This window comes from Pseudonaja textilis, chromosome 10, assembly GCF_049901715.1.
Source record: "Pseudonaja textilis isolate UNSWEBS1 chromosome 10, rPseTex1.2, whole genome shotgun sequence".
In the NCBI taxonomy this organism is placed as follows: Eukaryota; Metazoa; Chordata; class Lepidosauria; order Squamata; family Elapidae; genus Pseudonaja; species Pseudonaja textilis.
The window spans coordinates 16,904,472-16,921,848 of record NC_141999.1 but is presented as its reverse complement, the minus strand read 5'-3'; the positions used below and the strand labels follow the sequence as shown (position 1 = coordinate 16,921,848).

Below are 17,377 nucleotides of genomic sequence, written 5' to 3'. Positions count from 1 at the left end.
ATAAAAGCGAAATACCACTCACGCATCATCACAAAATCTCCAGAAACGTAAAGCCTACAAATTTGAAATTTGGCACATATGTTCTTCTTGGCTTCTAGGTGCTCACTAAGAAAGGATTTTTCAAAATGACCATCAGATCATTAGTATTTTTTATTATTATTAACATGCCCTGATGCTAAGAAGTTCTACTCCCCCTCCCCACCTGAAAAGAAATCTGTTCCAATTGCAAAACACAAGGAGAGGAGAAGAGTTATAGTTTCGCTTTTAGTTTCACAGCAGCAACCAGCTTTAGCACAGAACCGTTGAGCTAAGCCACCCCCAGGCTCCTTGCTGTCTCCTTCTTGCTCATAGAGCAAATACTGTTTCAGTTTCCATGTTTCAGTTTCCAAACAGCCCTCAACTCTCACAATGATAGAACACTATCCAGATGAATACCGATGGATGCTGGTAGGCAGAGGCACAATTTTTTTTCCTTATTTTCGTCCCCAAAAACTAAGCCCGGTCACAGAGTTTCGTAGCAAAGTACGGATATAGAGGTAGTACCAATTTATAAATGCCCTGGTAAGACCACTCTTGGACTATTGCATCAAGTTTTGGTCCCCACAATATAAAAACGATTTTGAGGCTCTAGAAAGAGTGCAGAAAAGAAGCAACAAAAAAGATTAGAGGCTGAAGGCTAAAACATATAAAGAACAGTTGCAGGACTTGGGTATGTCTAGTCTAATGAAAAGAAGGACTAGGGGTGACATGATAGCAGTGTTCTAATATCTCAGGGGCTGCCACAAAGAAGAGGGAGTCAAACTATTCTCCAAAGCACTGGAGGGCAGAACAAGAAGCAATGGATGGAATGGAAACTAATCAAGGAGAGAAGCAATTTCGAACTAAGGAGAAATTTCCTGACAGTTAGAACCGTTAATCAGTGAAACGACTTGCCTCCAAAAGTTGTAAATGCTCCAACACTGGAAGTTTTTAAGAGATTAGATAACCATTTGTCTGAAACAATTTAGGGTTTTCTGCTTGGGGTTGGACTAGAAGACCTCCAAGGTTCCCTTCCAGCACGGTTATTCTCTCAAAAGTCTTCTTCAAACCAAGAACCAGACTAGATATAACAATGGTTCCCTGCTAAATTTCAGTGGCAGCGTTATATTGCTCATCCCTGGTTTAATACATAGCCTTTAAAAACTATATAAAAACACAGGTGACATGGGGTCCAATCTATACTAGGATCCAACTTTGGCAATGGCAGGGTTTTTTAAAAAAAAAATCCTTTAATCTTTTGGAAGCAAGAGACAAATAAGTGCTGGGCTTCTTTCATTGGTTTTAGTGCAAAGCCCCACCTTGATGTAACCATGGAAAACTTGACATCCCACTTGGTCCAGAGAATTGTGTGAAGTGCTCTTCATATAGAAACCTTAAAAAAAAAAAGTTAAAACAGAAAAGATAATAGGCAAAACTCTGGTTTCTCCAGTTCATTGTGTGTAAAAGTGGGGTAAAACTTTTAAGTACGGGACACTTGGTGGGTCTGTGTTTGTTTTAATTTTTTTTTTTAATTTAAATACTGAATGAGCCACCCTGCAAATGAACCCCCATCCTTGAGTAGGTTCACCTCTTCTGTGTTTGTCTTATCCTGCCTGCGTGGTTGTCCTCATCTATTGGGCCCAAGATACGCAACCACCCAAAAGAACAAGAGAATGCACTAATGATCAAAAATGGCGAGAACTAAGTCAGAAGGTTGGCTACAGTGCTCCTTTCACTAGTTCTGTAAGGAAGTTTCATATATTCTGGCCACTTTTAACAATATATCATCTACGCTAGAGTTTCCCAGGCTTGGTATCTTTAAGAGCCTCTGTGGCGCAGTGGTTAGAGTGCAGTACTGCAGTCTACTTCTGCTGACTGCCAGCTGCCTGCAATTTGGCAGTTCGAATCTCACCAGGCTCAAGGTTGACACAGCCTTCCATCCTTCCGAGGTGGGTAAAATGAGGACCCAACATTGCTGGGGGCTGTAAAGCACTGTAAAGCAGTATATAAGTCTACATGCTAGTGCTATTTAAGACCTGTGGACTTTAATTCTCAGAATTCCCCAGCCAATGTAGTTGGTTTGGCTGATCTACACAAACATTATCCTCACATTATGGAGGAAAAAGAGGGTGTTTAGATTCAGAATTTCCATTCCGGGAATAATTCTGTATGGAGACATATGTCACACATGCGTTCACATCTGATTAGACTTCACCATAAACCTGTAAATGTTAGTTTGACTGGAGCATCTGAGCATCTAAGCCAGGGGTGTCAAACTCAATTTCCTTGAGGGCCACATCAGGGTTGCTTGACCTGGGGGAGCAGGGGGCATGGCCAGGGGGCGTGGCCAGCTTGTATGGCCTTCCCAAGCTCCATTTTCATTGGCAGAGGGCTGCAGGAGGCTGTCATGGCTGAAAACGGAGGTCCATGCGCGGCCCTCCTGCGCTCTGTTTTCACTGGCAGAGGCACCGCAAGCTGGTCCTTCGCTGTTTCCAGGGTGGCTCTGTGGACCAGCTCTAAGCACCCTGCAGGCCAGATGCAGCCCATGAGCCTTAAGTTTGACACCCCCGATCTCAGCAGTCCTAGCTGATCTTGGAAACTAATTGGAATGAAATCTGGTTCATACTTGGGTGGAGATCACCAGAAAATACCATCGCTGTAGACCAACCTGAGGATTGAGAAAACATCCTTCTATATTGTTGTCAAGAGCAGGGGTCTCCAACCTTGGCTACTTAAAGACTGGTGGACTTCAACTCCCAGAATTCCCTAGCCAGCAAAGCTCTGGGAATTGAAGTCCATAAATCTTAAAGTGGCCAAGGTTGGAGACCCCTGGTCAAGAGATAGATAGGATAGGAGAGAATATTTGTAGCTTACGATTGAACTGTGTGGTTCTTGATGCTCTCTGAGCTTGGTGGTTTCCTTGCAGATGTTTCATTGCCAAACTAGGTAACATCATCAGTGCTGTTGATGAACTGTACAGAACTATACAGACATGTCCATGAAATCTGCAGGAATCTAGCTTGCCTTGAAAAAGACCTGGCTACAACTTGAAGAAACTGCTTTGCTTACATCTGTATATCTTAGATAACCAGGCCTCAGCTTAGTCCCTCTTGGCCCCTAGTTACACGCATTATTTCCTTTTCGTTTGGGGCTGCGTCAATGTTCATAGTAGCATCCTATACAGATGAGAGAGATCACGTAGTCAGTCCCATCACTGCCAGTCTTCATCAATGACATTGGTTTCAAGTGCCTGGGGTTTTCAAAGGTATACCATTTAGAGGGCAGGTTGTGTTGGGGTTTTTGTTTTGTTTTTTTTGGCAAGGTGGGTTTAAGGAAGCTTGGAAAATGCCAAAAGGATCTTTGCAGAGTTAACAAGCCAAACAGATATTTGACATCACCAGCTTTTGACTGGGAATTAGCTAATTTCAGATCTTCTTCTTCTCTCTCTCTCTCTCTCTCTCTCTTTCTCTCCATGAAAATTGATTGAATGGCAGTGCCTAGCATCTCTTTGGCAGGTTCTTGTGCGATCCCTGTTCAACCGTGTAATAATTCTGAGATGTAGGGTTTGGGGCGGGTTTTTTTTTCTTCTTCTTCCTTTTCTCAGACAGAAGGCACAATCGCTTTTCTTGAATTGGGTGTTATTGTTACAGCGAGCTCATATTATGTGTTATTTCAGGACTCTTGGGAGAATTCCATCTGCTGCCGGTGATTTATGAGTTTAATCTATCTGTTTGTTCTAAGGTGTCCTCTAAAGATGATTCAGTTTGTGTCACTTCTTCAGATTTATTGCCTTGGTGAAAAATAATTTGGATCTATTTTGCCAACCTTGCCTTTGTCTTGGGCAGATGCAAAGCAGTCATTTAACTTCTCAATAATATTTCTCTCTTCCCTAAGTGCTCTTTTTACATCTAATGACCCAAACCATTATGTCTGGCAGACTTCCTGCTTCTAATGCAATCCTTTTAACATTCTTCTCCTTGGCTTTTATACCTCTTATCTAGATTATATTTTCTTTCTTCTTTCTTGGCCCAACCTTATTAGACATTTTATTATGTTTCAACTGATAGTATTTCAATTTTTTGAGGATTTTCCCCACATGGGCAATAGCTTTAATTTTTTTTCCCTAAGGGGCACATTTTTAAAATTCTATTTAGTCACTCCAATGTTTTCTTTAAAACTGTCTTAGAAGAAGTCAAGCAAGATCAAATTTGTCAAGCTGTGGCTATATTTTTGTGCACAGGTTGTTGTTGTTTTTTGCATATATCTTAATGGATGATTTATAATTTGTTTTACATCGAAACAACTATTGTAGGTGTTGGGAGCTGCAAATATTTGTGACTTTCGTGTCAAGCTCTACAGTACACTTGGCTGAATTGGAAGTAAACAGGAGCAGTTTGAAGCCGTCAGTTTTAATTATCTTGAGTGCTTACAGTAGAAAGGTGGTGCTTAAATCTAGCGAATATATATACACGGCTTCAAAATCCAGCTTGCTCAGCCATTATAGAAAGTATAACTGGGGAGTTAATAGCTCCAGGATAAAGGAAAAGCTTCAAGGCTATTCAAAGCTGAGTTGCAAAATGCAGAGAAAATAGATTTTCCTATCCATATGCACAGTTGGAGCCTTCTCAAAGCAGCACGCAAATATATTAAATCAGGCTTCCCCAGCTTTGGTGCCCTCCAGCAATGCGGAACATCCAGAGCCTAGAAAATTCCCAGTCCTCTCGGTTTTGTGAAGCTGAAGACCCAAATGTCTGGAGGGCATGAGGTTTGGAGAGGTTGTAATCAATCAAATGACAAAGTCAGTTTTAAATTAATTACAGGAGCAGAAGAAGCAGGAGCAGTTTTGGGGAAAGCCTGAGAATAAAGAAAAAGCCAGATGGAAACCGATCAAATGCTTATTTAACATCACATCCTTGCTCTGATAATGGCCAGTGTTCAGAAGAAAGTCATCCAGTAGAAGCATGATTGTGTTTTGTTTTCATCAACTGAAATTGAAAAAGATACTCTTTCTAAAACTAGAGAAAATATAGTTGTATTTTGTCTTTGACGGATATCTTGACCTCCGTCAATAGTTGTGGGTGGCCCTCCATCTTATGATACTGAAAATGTAAATAGAATAACAGAATAACGGAAGGGTGTTTAGAGGTCTTCTAATCCAGCTCCCTGTTTGAGTAGGAGACCCTATACCAGAGGTCAGCAAGCTGCAGCTCTGGAGCCGCATGTGGCTCTTTTATCCCTCTGCTGCGGCTCCCTATGGGTCAGCTCCACAATTGATAGGGCTTTTGGTTAGGACAGGACAGGTAGAGGAAAAAGGACACCCCACTAGGAGGAGACTCTATGGTGGGGGAATCGCCATAGAGTCTGGACAGCTCCAGAATTGAATGGGGGGCTTCCAGTTAGGATCTTTGTGGCTCTTTGAGTGTTTAAAGTTGCCGACCCCTGCCCTATACCAATCCAGACAAGTGGCTGTCCAGTCTCTTCTTCAAAGCCCTCAATGATGGAGCATTCACAACTTCTGAAGGCAAGCTGTTCCATTGGTTCCTTTTCCTCCCTGAGGAAATTTCTCCTCAGTTCTCGGCTAGTCCTCTTCTTGGTTAATTCCCATCCATTATTTTTTTGTCTTGCCTTCTGGTGCTTTGGAGAATAGGTTGACCTCTTTTTTGAGGCAGCCCCTAATATTTGAGCATTGCTATCGTGTCACCCCTAGTCCTTCTTTTCTCTAGACTAGACATGCTATAGACACATAGGCCAGGCGGTAGTGACAAAATATGGCTCATTCCTATAGAAAGCCATGGGCCTTTCCCATGGATGTCAAGGGAGTTATTCATTTGAACCCAAGGAAATAAATACATCCTGCTGCTCCTTTGCCTTTTCATAATTGCCTCTTATTTACCAGGGATTCTTGAAATCATGTTCTGAACAGATCATCTTTCCTTCACCTGGGATTAAAAACTATGGGGGGGAAAAAGAGATCTTTGCCTCATCAAATTGTTATATGTGCTTTGTCTAACATCTTCACTTTTCCCTCAGTTGCATGCTTAATTCCAGGTCCCCATTCTTGTCAGTTGATTTTGTGCCCTGCGTACATCTGTTGTAACATAAAACTGTTTATACTTGGCCTCTGTCTTCTGGTGGTTGATTGTTAATTCAGCTTCTTTTCCCCACAATAATCATTGGCGTTGTATTATTCAGCCGGAAGCAGAGAAAACTCGTTTGCATCTTAAAATTCCCTCCAAAAGAAAATTTATCCTAGGGAGATTTCATCTTTTTTTTTTAATCATTATTCTTTCCATGCCTGAGCTCATCTCTGCTTCATATCCCATTCCACTTCATTTCTTATGATTTTCTTTTAATTGTGTCAGAAGAATAAGTAATTCTTCTGATTTGTGGACCCGTAAGGATGATAGGGAATTGAGAGAAGAAATAAGAGGTAGAAACCTCTTGCGTCTATGAAAAACAAACATTAGAAGCTTGTAATCACAGCTTTGTTCTCTGCAAAATCCAGAGAGATGACAACAAACTCCAACCTTTGCTACTTTGGTGAGTGTTTGTGAAATTGGAGGTTGTTTTCAACAGCAAGCTAAAATGCCAAATACAACAAATTGGCATGAAAAACACTGTTTTCAGAACTCCGATAGGCCTTCAGACCCACGCAGCATTTTACATCTGAATTACAGATGCCTCAAGTGGAAATATTAATGTAAGCATTATTTGTAATCTCTAAAGTCTCTGAAAATCGTACACAACTGAACAGATGAAGGCAGATTGTTTGTAACAGTGTCCTGGGGCGTAAGAAGAAACCCAGTTCTCTATCTGCTGTGAATATTTAACAAATGCTTCAGGGATCAAAAGCTTACTTCAGTTACTCCTTTACTTGGCGATGCTTGTTGTAACAGTTGCTAATCCCTTTCTCCTTAAAAATAAGCAGTGCCTTTTGTGCGCAGATTCCTCGGGCTTTATCCCGATCTCAGCTTTATGAATAAATCATAAGTTCTTGTCACAGGTGAGAACTGAAGTAGCAAGCAAGCAACCCTTAGTAGTCATTTCAGAATTCAGTTGGTTGAGGAACAGAATATATGTGAGGCAAAGCTAAATCAAAATTAAATGTAAAATTAAATTTATTAAATGTAAAACATTTATTAAATTTATTAAATGTAAAATTAAATGTAAAGTAGCAATGTCTCCATATTGATGGAAACTTACCAGTGTAAACATTTATAAGATAATAATAGAATAGAAGAGTAGAATAGATCTGGAAGGGACCTTGGAGGTCTTCTAGTCCAGCCCCCTGCTTAAGCAGGAGAACCTGTACCATTTCAGATAAGTGACTGTCTAGTCTCTTCTAAAAAAACCTCCAGAGATGGAGCGCCCACGATTTCTGAAGGCAAAGCTGTTCCCCTGGTTAATTGTCCTCCCTGTCAGGAAGCGTCTCCTTAATTCCACGTTGCTTCTCTCTTTGATCAGTTTCCAACCATTGTTTCTTGTCCTGCCCTCTGGTGCTTTGTAGAATAATTTGACCCCCCTCTTCTCTGTGGCAGCACCTCAAATACTGGAATATTGCTATCATCTCACCACCTAATTCTTCTTTTCTTTAGATTAGCCAAACCCAAATCCTTCAACCGTTCTTCCTATGTTTTAGTCTCCAGGCCTTTGATCATCTTAGCTGCTCTTCTCTGCACTTCTTCCAAAGTCTCAACAACTTTTTTGTACTATGGTGACCAAAATTGATATGGCCTTATTAGGGTTTTATAAAGCAATTCAATATCGATGAATGAAGTATTCAATATTGAACTGTAACTCTGTAACTATCAAGGATTACAGATCAAAGCCAGGTGAATCTATAGCTCAAGGTGCAGTAAGGCTGAAATATCCCGTTTCTGTTTAACTCATTGTAGAATTGGGATCTTCGGAGCAAAATAAGTGGTTTGGGTCTTGGAGAACGTTAAAGCATCCATAGAACCACAGCATCCATAGAACCACAGCCTAAGAAGAATTGCCTTGCCAAGGTTGATAAACTCTGGTTTGGTGTAATTTACTCCATCCCCTGATGATTAATCTTTAAGGATTCTCCAAAGCCTCTTAAGCAGGGCTGGGCTGCTGGGGGTTCGAGAGAGCCCCTCCTCACTAAGATTCTGTGCAGTTTGGAGAACCCCACAAATCCCACTCCTGTCTGGCCCCGCCCAACCCTCCCCTCCCCTCCCCAGAGTCCCCACACGGCCCGTTTTGGATGCAGGTAAATGCACGGAGGCTCAGGGAGGGTGAAAAGTTCAGGAATTTTTCCAGAAGTTTAAGAAGGCTGGAAACATGTTCATTTCTGGCTTCCAGAGAGGCTGGGGACGCCATTTTCACCTTCCCGGAAGCTTGAGGAAAGCCTCCGGAGTCCAGGGAGGGCAAAAACCATGGTGCAGGAGGCTCACTAGGCCACACCCATGGTGGCCACGCCCACCCAGAAACCAGGCAGAGAACCCGTTGCTATAATTTTTGAAGCCCACCCCTACTCTAAAGCATTCTGTACCTCGTACTTTCCTAGACTTCGGCTCCTGGTCCCCACAGGCGGTGACCATGTTGGTTGAGATTATGATTCTGTAGAGATTCTCAGTCATCATCCAGGTCATGGTTGTCCCAAAGGTGCTTTTTCAGGAGGCCACTGGACTCTCTTGTTTTTTTTTTTCTTTTGAAGGCATTTCGCTTCTCATCTGAAGAAGCTTCTTGGATGAAAAGCGAAACGTCTTCAAAAGAAAAAAAACCAAGGAAGTCCAGTGGCCACCTGAAAAAGTACCTTTGGGACTGAGGTGATGAGGTTGGGATATCTGGAAGTTACTGGATTGAAGACTCCCAGTTTGTAACTTTTCCTCCCTTCTTCTCTAGCCTTGATGGAAATGCCAGTCTTGTTACTAGACTTGTCACATGAAGTGTTAATACCGCTTTATAAGGCCTTGGTAAGGCCACGCTTGGAATACTGCATTCCGTTTTGGTCACCAAGATGTTGAGACCCTAGAAAGAGTGCAGAGAAAAGCAACAAAGATGATTAGGGAACTGGAGCCTAATATGGACCTGTTCCCCATAGAAAAGACAACACCAGGAGCCTCAAAACCTGGGTGGGTGTGGCCAACTCAATGCCACTCCCACCCAGTCACACGACATACACCCCAGCCATGTCTAGCCAAGTTTTGTGGCTCCTAATGTTTTCTATGGGAAATGGGTCTCTCTTCTTCTCACCCACCCTCTCATTTCTGTTTTTTGTGTTTTTCCTTCTCAGGCCAGGGGAGGAATGACTGAGAGGGGAGGGCGAGGGGCTGGGCCAGCCAATAGTGGGATCACCCAACAGGGAGCGGCAGCAGAGGGCCCAAAGAGCCTCATGCAGCTCCAGAGCCGCGGGTTGCTGACACCCGAGCTGAAGGGAACCAGCAGCCATTTTGGAAGACATGATAGCAGTGTTCCAATATGTTCCAATATCTCAGGGGCTGCCAAAAAGAAGAGGGACTCAAGTTATTCTCCAAAGCTCCTGAGGGCAGGACAAGAAGCCATGGGTGGAACCTAATCAAGGAGAGAAGCAACTTAGAACTAAGGAGAAACTTCCTGACAGTTAGAACAATTAATCAGTGGAACAACCTGCCTCCAGAAATTGTAAATGTTCCCAACACTGGAAGTTTTTTAAAAAGATGTTGGATGACCATTTGTCTGAAGTGGTGTAGGGTTTCCTGCCTAAGCAGGGGGTTGGTCTAGAAGACCTCCAAGGTCCCTTCCAACTCTGTGATTCCATTCCATTCCATTCCATTCTATTCTATTCCATTCCATTCTATTCTATTCTATTCTAGGCTTCATTGGCAGTGGTTGAGCCATGCCAAGTTTAGAAGCAAATCAGACCACCCAAAACCAAAATTATAGAACTCCTGGAAGTTTGAAGTGGCAGTTGAAGGAAATTCCCCACACCCCGTCTCCCCGAAGATTAAGTGCAATCTCAGCCTGTGGCCTCCACCCAATATAAAACCAGTTTCTGGGTTTTTGGTTTTTTTTTTTTTCATTTAAGCACACGTATACAATTTCATTGAGTTCCTCCAGGCAGTTTTTAATAACAATTCACATGCATGCAATTTTAATACCACCAGATGAAAAAATAATAATTCAGGAGCGAGCAGGAAAAAAATTGACAAAATTGGGCATTTAAAATGTTGTGTGGTTGTTTTTTGGACAGACCTCTAGCCGGTGACACTTTTTTGGGTGTGAATTAGTGAGCAAAATAGAGACCCTCTAAGATGTTCAATAGGCACGGCAGAAAGAAGGATTTTCCCCAAGCCATATGTGGTACTGGTGACTTATGGCCAGTTGAGCCCAAAATTTACATTGCTAACAGCTGTAAAGTGAGTTTTGCCTCATTTTACAACCTTTCTTGCCATTGTTGTTAAGTGAAGCACTGCAGTTAAGTTAGCAGTGTGGTTGTTAAGCGAATCCGGCTTTCCCGTCGACTTCAATTGTCAGAAGTTTACAAAAGGTGATCACATGACCCTGGGACTCTGCAACTGTCATAAGTACATGCCAGTTACCAAGCATCCAACTTTTGATCACATGATCATGGGGATGTTGCAATGGTTGTAAGTGTGAAAAATGGTCAAAAGTCACTTTTTTTCGGTGCAGTTGTAACTTCAAGCGAATTCACTAAACAAACAGTTGCAAATCGAGGACCGCCTGTGTTCCTGGCAAGCGTGGATGAATAATTCCCTTCCATCAGTTATTAATAAATTGGTATGGCAGAAAGATGGCTCTGACTTGATATTCTGGTTCTAAACTCTGGGTTTAAGCAGAAAATTATGGTAGAGCCATTGAAATGGAGTTGGTTTCTTTCTTCTTCTTGTACCATATCCGTCATTGGACGTTGGCAATCATGTTGGCGATCCTACTTTTATCAACAGCCGCACAAAAAAAGTGCTGTTGAGTTTTGTCCAAACCTTAGATTTTGAAGCCCTGATGTTCTTCTTCTGCCTGGACCTTGTTTCCCTTCAATCTTTCCCTGGAGGATTAAGTAAAGGATGCCGTATTTTTCCAGGTGTCGCATCCCATGTCCGAAATATTCTAATTTTCGCTTGTTTATGGTTTTGATGATTTCTCTTGGGCTTTCCCAGGCAGCTTATCACCTCCTCGTTTCTGATTTTGTCAACCCAACTTATACATAACAGTTGGTCTTCATCCTGAAGAAAAAAGGGTGTTTTTTTTACAGAACTTTTCACTTAAACACAGGGTCACTTTGTGGCAACTTTGAGCGTCGGATAACCCAATTTGTCACTAAATCAGCCTTTGTAGCTCTTTGATCGAACATTCTAGCCATAAGCACATCTGTTCTTTTATTTCTTTCAAGGGATCCAGACATCTTCCCGTAATATTATAGGACTAGGTCACCCCACCCCATTGCACCCCCACCCTATGCTCCAAAAGCAATATTTTGTTACCAAGGCAAATTTTAGGAGGGGGAAAAGTTGAATTATCTGCCAAATGTATTTCATTGCAGATGTTTAGACATCTAGAGGGACTTAGAGGGATGTTCAAAGTTGCACGTCATGGTTTAGACTAGAGGTGTCCAACCTTGGCAACGTTAAGACTTGTGGACTTCAACTCCCAGAACTCCCCAGCCAGCAGGGCTGACACCCCTAATTTAGAAAATCTTTAACCTCTGCATTGGGTTTTGAACTCAAATTTCTGTATCTCTGGTGGTCTCAGCTACATCAAACAGGGAGAGCATCCGTTACCATCCGTTAGGAGCCAGCAGTGTACAGCAGCTGCCACAAAAGCCAATACAGGCCTAGGCTGCATAAAGAGAGGGATAGAATCAAGATCATGTGAAGTGTTAATACCATTTTATAATGCCTCAGGATAAGACCACACTTGGAATACTGCATTCAGTTTTGGTCGCCACGATGTAAAAAAGATGTTGAGGCTCTAGAAAGAGTGCAGAGAAGAGCAACAAAGATGATTAGAGGGCTGGAGGCTAAAACATATAAAGAACAGTTGCAGGAACTGGCCATGTCTAGCTTAATGAAAAGAAGGACTAGGGGAGACATGATCGCAGCCTTTCAATATCTCAGGGACTGCCACAAAGAAGAGGGAGCCAAGCTATTCTCCAAAGCACCTGAGGGCAGGACAAGAAGCAATGGGTGGAAACTTATCAAGGAGAGAAGCAACCTAGGACTAAGGCAGAATTTCCTGATAGTGAGAACAATTAATCAGTGGAACAGCTTACCTCCAGAAGTTGGGAATGATCCAACACTGGAGGCTTTTAAGAAGATGTTGGACAACCTTTTGTCTGAAGTGGTGTAGGGTTTCCTACCTAAGCAGGGGGTTAGACTAGAAGACCTCCAAGGTCCCTACCAACTCTGTTATTCTATTCTATTCTACCACATATGTGTCTTTTATCAAAAGTCTGTTCTTTTAAGGAAGTATTTCCTTCCATCGTCCTTCACCATTGTAGATATCTAAGGTGTCTTCTTTAGCAAACAGGAAGATTGTCCTGAAATCACACTGATTCTGTTTTTCTACAGGAGCCTGACACCTTGGTAACCATCAACCGAGGAGCCCTGATTGGCCTCCTCATCGTAGCAGTGGCTGTTGCCATGGTGATTATCATCAGCCTCCTGATGGTTCGCCGAAAGCCATATGGGACCATCAGTCACGGCATTGTTGAGGTACCGTTGGGAAAAATAAGCTATCTGCTTTTGGGGGGTCCAGGCCAATTTGCAGGTTTTGAGGAGAATTCGAGACTTCATGAAAGTTTTTCAATGCTTTCGCCCACACTAGGTTTTCCCCACTCTGTTTATCTATATGGGAGCAGTGTTGTATGGAGGAGAGCATTGTCCGCTGCTCTGAAGCCTTGTAGAGATAGAAAGCACATGGTGGCTTCCTTAGAGCTGTGAAGGGATGAGCTTCAAAAATTGTAGCAATGGGTTCTCTGCCCGGTTGCTAGATGGGCGTGGCCTAGTTGGCCTCCTGCATCACAGGAGGGGAGGGTGTTCTGCCCCGGGCTCCGGAGGCTTTCCTCAAGCATCCAGGAGGGCAAAAACGGCTTCCCCAGGCTCCGAAGGCTCTCTAGAAGCTGGAAACGGGCCCATTTTGGGCCTGCCCGAACTTCTGGGAGGCCCGTTTTTTATCCTCCCAAACCTCCGTGAACACCCCGCACTTATCTGCATCCAAAACAGGCCGTCTGGGGACTCCTGGGAGGGGGCGGGGCGGGGTGGGAGGGGCCAGCCAGGAGTGGGATTTGGGAACTGCGCAGAATCTTAGCTAGGGGCTCTCCCAAACCCCTGCAAACCCCCAGCAGCTGCTCGAGCAGTGGTGGGATTCAAATTTTTTCTACTACCGGTTCTGTGGGCGTGGCTTGGTAGGCATGGCAGGAGAAGGATACTGTAAAATCTCCAGTCTGAGGCGGTATTTGCCACTTCTCCGAACTACTCAAAATTTCCGCTATCGGTTCTCTAGAACTGGTCAGAACCTGCTGAATACCCACCTCTGCCCTGGAGCTGCGGCTATGGTAGCTTTCTTCTTGGTGCATTGTTCTGCAGAGACGCAGGAGAAGAGATTCCATTAAATGATATCAACAAGAAACGAATGCAAGTTTGGACAGGACCCAATGAAAAGCATTTTTGTGAATCAGGGACATCGACTGGGATGGTCTTGGGAAACAGCCAGGCAGCATGGAGGTCTCAAGTGAGGAATTAGCCTCCAATTTTCACATAGGTGTAAGAGATCCAGAAGTGACTTCCAGTGGCAGCTGGCAGTCTGGGGAGATTCCTGTATTATAGGCAGAATATAATAAAGTAATTGGTTTGAAGCCTACGCATGTGGATCTGGTTGTTTGTGCCTGGCAGATGATACTAGCATATGATAATCATCATCATCATCTTTTAATGACCCCATAATCCCTTGCGGGATGGAGTCTGGGCAACTAAATGGAGCTCACAGAGTGTTTTATTTACCAGATGCCCTTCCGGTTGCCAGTGTGGAGTTTTGTGCAGCAGATAAATTCTCAGTGTGCCCAGAGAGAGAAAATATCTGCCTCTACCTAGGATTGAACTCACAGCCTCCTGATTGTGAGGCAAGTGCTCCACCTCTAGGCCACCGCACCCCTCCATATGAGGATAATGAGGATGAGGATGATATCATTATTCTACTGCTTTGCACATACACTGAGAGCTTTTGCACAGGAGACAAATTCCTTGGCCAAAGAAAGTAATCCATTCAATCCGTATCCTTAAGAACTCTACTGATCCACATTCCAAGCTCCAGACATGTTGGTTAGAAACTCAATGGAGACCCATTGCTTGACTTTAATTAGCTCTCTTCTCCTTTCTTTGTTCCCCTTCTGGCAGGTGGACCCCATGGTTAGCCCGGAGGAGCGGCAGTTGAACAAAATGCAAAACCATGGCTATGAAAACCCCACGTACAAATTCTTTGAAGAGATGAACTGAGTTCCTTGGGGATGGGGCTTGTGGCATGACCAGGGTGGTGGGCATGACCATGTGGATGGAGGGGTTGGCATGTAGAATGGGAGAGGAGTGTTTTCCACTCAGAGTCCTTCTCCTTTTCCGTGCCCCGTCTGAGCTTCGCTCCTAACCCCTCATCCGCCTTCTTTTTGTTCTTCCATTTGCCATCCTGCTTCATACTTTCTGGGCTTTCTAGCTACTGCTACTACTTGTCATTTCTTCCACTTCTTCAATTTCACTTCTCAAGGTCTAAATGCCTATCGCAACACACGTGCACCATGGTTGCGTTCACACAACATGCTTTAACCAGCTTTCTTACAAACCTAGGGGCTACCTTTGCTGAAGCACTCGGCTCGGTTCATTTTAATCTTGCGTTGTGTTTCTTTAAATGGCTTAGCATGTTGGGCAAACACATCCGATTTGGTGAGTTTTCTGGTTTGATGTACTGTGGAAACCCACCACGTCGGTTAATTCAATCATCTAGTTCGGCATGTTGTGTGAACTGAGGCATTCCCACCAAGCTGCCAGCATCAGGTTTCAACTCTTGTATTTTAAGCCAACTCATCCCAATGGGTAAACTGCATGTTGTGGAGAGAAACAGTTGAATCTACAGAATCATCATGCAATTTATGGGGGCACCAAACGTCACATCATACACTCTTAAAACCTATATGTTCCAATCAGTAATCAGTACTCATTGTGTGACTTTCACACGTGCATCTTCCTAACTTACCTGAAGCCAAACCTCATGTTACAAGGACAGCCCATAAACTCAGTATCCCCACAAAAAACGTATCACCACCAAGCCCCTAGAGACACTGATTACGTGGTTTTCCACAAAGCAGAAAACCCTACATATTCCATGGCACACATTTGTGACTTCACTTTGCAGGGTTTTGTTGAAAAATGGAACACTTCCAGCATACCTGTAAGACAAGGGTTCCCATAGCATGCTAAAATCGCCCATTGCTAATCTAGCTTGCCTCTGGCCTAGAACCCAATTCCCATTTTCACTTGCTTGCCTTTTTCTATCTCTGTTTATCTTCTGCTTCTTTACTACACTGAACGCTTCACTCCTTGCACCTAATTTATTGGAAAGCCAGCTAAAGGCTGAGTAGATTGGGATAAGATAGCATCCATCAGCACTTTACTTGACTAGTTTGGAGAGGGAAGACACAAAGATTGAAGCTCTTTTTCTACACAGACACAGCTGTTCCTTCCACTTCCCTTCTCGTACTATGTAAAGCATAAAAGCAGGTTTGCTGAAACAGATTTTGGCTATGTTCACACACCATCACAGTTAACCAGTCCAGTTTACAAACCTCACAGCAGCTGAATTCATACAATATGCTAAGCGGAATTTAAGTTGTTGGTTTATATTTCTTTTTGGTAGCTTAACAAGTTGTGTGACTCATCATTTTACGGTAGGTGATTTGCGCAGGCCCCAAAAAAAACCCAGGTTAATTCAGGAACAAAATTAAGCTTCTTGTGTGAGCACAGCCCATAAGGCTGATCCTTCTCCCAGCCCAGTAATGTTAAGTCCCATTATAGGGCTAAGCTCATAAGCATATATGCTTGTTTGTTGTTGCTTTGTTTCTTACACCGGGAAGTTTTTCTTCCAGTAGCAATTTTGCCACATGTCTTGATCACTTTGCAAAAGTATCTTCTGAGATCAACCATCTCAGCAATCCCAAATAGAAGGAGGTAGGGGGCCAATTGGACCATCTCTGGTGCCATCTCTGCTAAATGATCTGTAATTCCTGGCAGCTACTAGACAGAATGGTGTGGAGTAATTGTCCTATCGCTGCCTTGTTTGGATTGAACCATTTTGCCATGGGGGAGGGGGGGTGTTGGACCAAGGAAGATACCTTTCCTACCAAGGGTTCCTGAGATCACTTAGAAGAGGCAACCTTAGAGATGCTTTTATCTCGGTTCCCCTTAAGCCATAATCCAGCCTTCTCCAATCTGGGTGCCCCAGATTCCCCTAGCCAACATTGCTGCCAACTCTGGGAAGTTGAAATCCACACATCTAGAGGATGGCCAAATTGGAGAACCATCAAAAATTGAGAAAGGACCATTCAAACCTGCTGCTGTGCATAGAAAACTCACACTGAAGCATCCCTAACAGATGATGATAAAACCTATGCTTAACTACGTTCAGCAAATGCGAACATAACGGCCTCTTTGGTGAGGCTGGGAAAATTAGTTTGGGACAGGCAGGCAGAGAAGTCACTGGGCTAAGAACCACGCCGGAGAGATAAAAGGGATCCGTTCTTTTTTTTTTTCATTTTCACACAGTGGAAAAAGTTATTTCCAGACTCAAAAAAAATCTGCAGGTGTGAGAGGGCCTCACCTCTCACCACCGGCCTCCTCCAACTTTGAGGAAAAAAGTATGTCAAGATTTCTGCCTTGAATGTCCTCTTCTGTGTTTCATAGTTACCTTGTCATGCCCTGTACTGTTTACCGTTTAGATCTTGTTCGTTTTTAAGCTGAGGTTTTTTGAAATCAAAAAGCGACGTCGGAAAGACAAGGCAGGAGATGGAATTCAACTGCCAGCCCTCCCACCAAACTAATAAAATATTGTCACTTCTCTAAGATGGCGCTGGACCTGGACTTTTCAATAATTGGGGGGCTGGAGGTGGCTGGGAATTGGAAATAAATTGATTGGAGAGAGGGAGATGTTTGTCAAGCTATTCTCCAAAGCACCTGAGGGCAGGACAAGAAGCCATGGGTGGAAACTAATCAAGGAGAGAAGCAACTTAGAACTAAGGAGAAATTTTCTGACAGAACAAGTGATTAGTGGAACAACTTGCCTCCAGAAGTTGTGAATGCTCCAACACTGGAGGTTTTTAAGAAGAGATTGGACAATCATTTGTCTGAAGTAGTGTGTG

At 43.3% G+C, this 17,377-nt stretch overlaps 1 protein-coding gene across 2 annotated transcripts in view; it reads left to right on the top strand.

The window, feature by feature from the left end:
• APLP1 (amyloid beta precursor like protein 1) overlaps positions 1 to 17,081 on the top strand; it is a 48,403-nt gene extending 31,322 nt beyond the window's left edge. For both annotated transcript variants that reach the window (XM_087939896.1, XM_026702387.2), the window contains 2 exons: positions 12,549 to 12,692; positions 14,373 to 17,081. In XM_087939896.1, coding sequence (XP_087796022.1) covers positions 12,549 to 12,692; positions 14,373 to 14,471 — 243 coding nt within the window. In that variant the 3' untranslated portion in view covers positions 14,472 to 17,081. The remainder of the gene's footprint in view (positions 1 to 12,548; positions 12,693 to 14,372) is intronic.
• Positions 17,082 to 17,377: the final 296 nt, after the last annotated feature.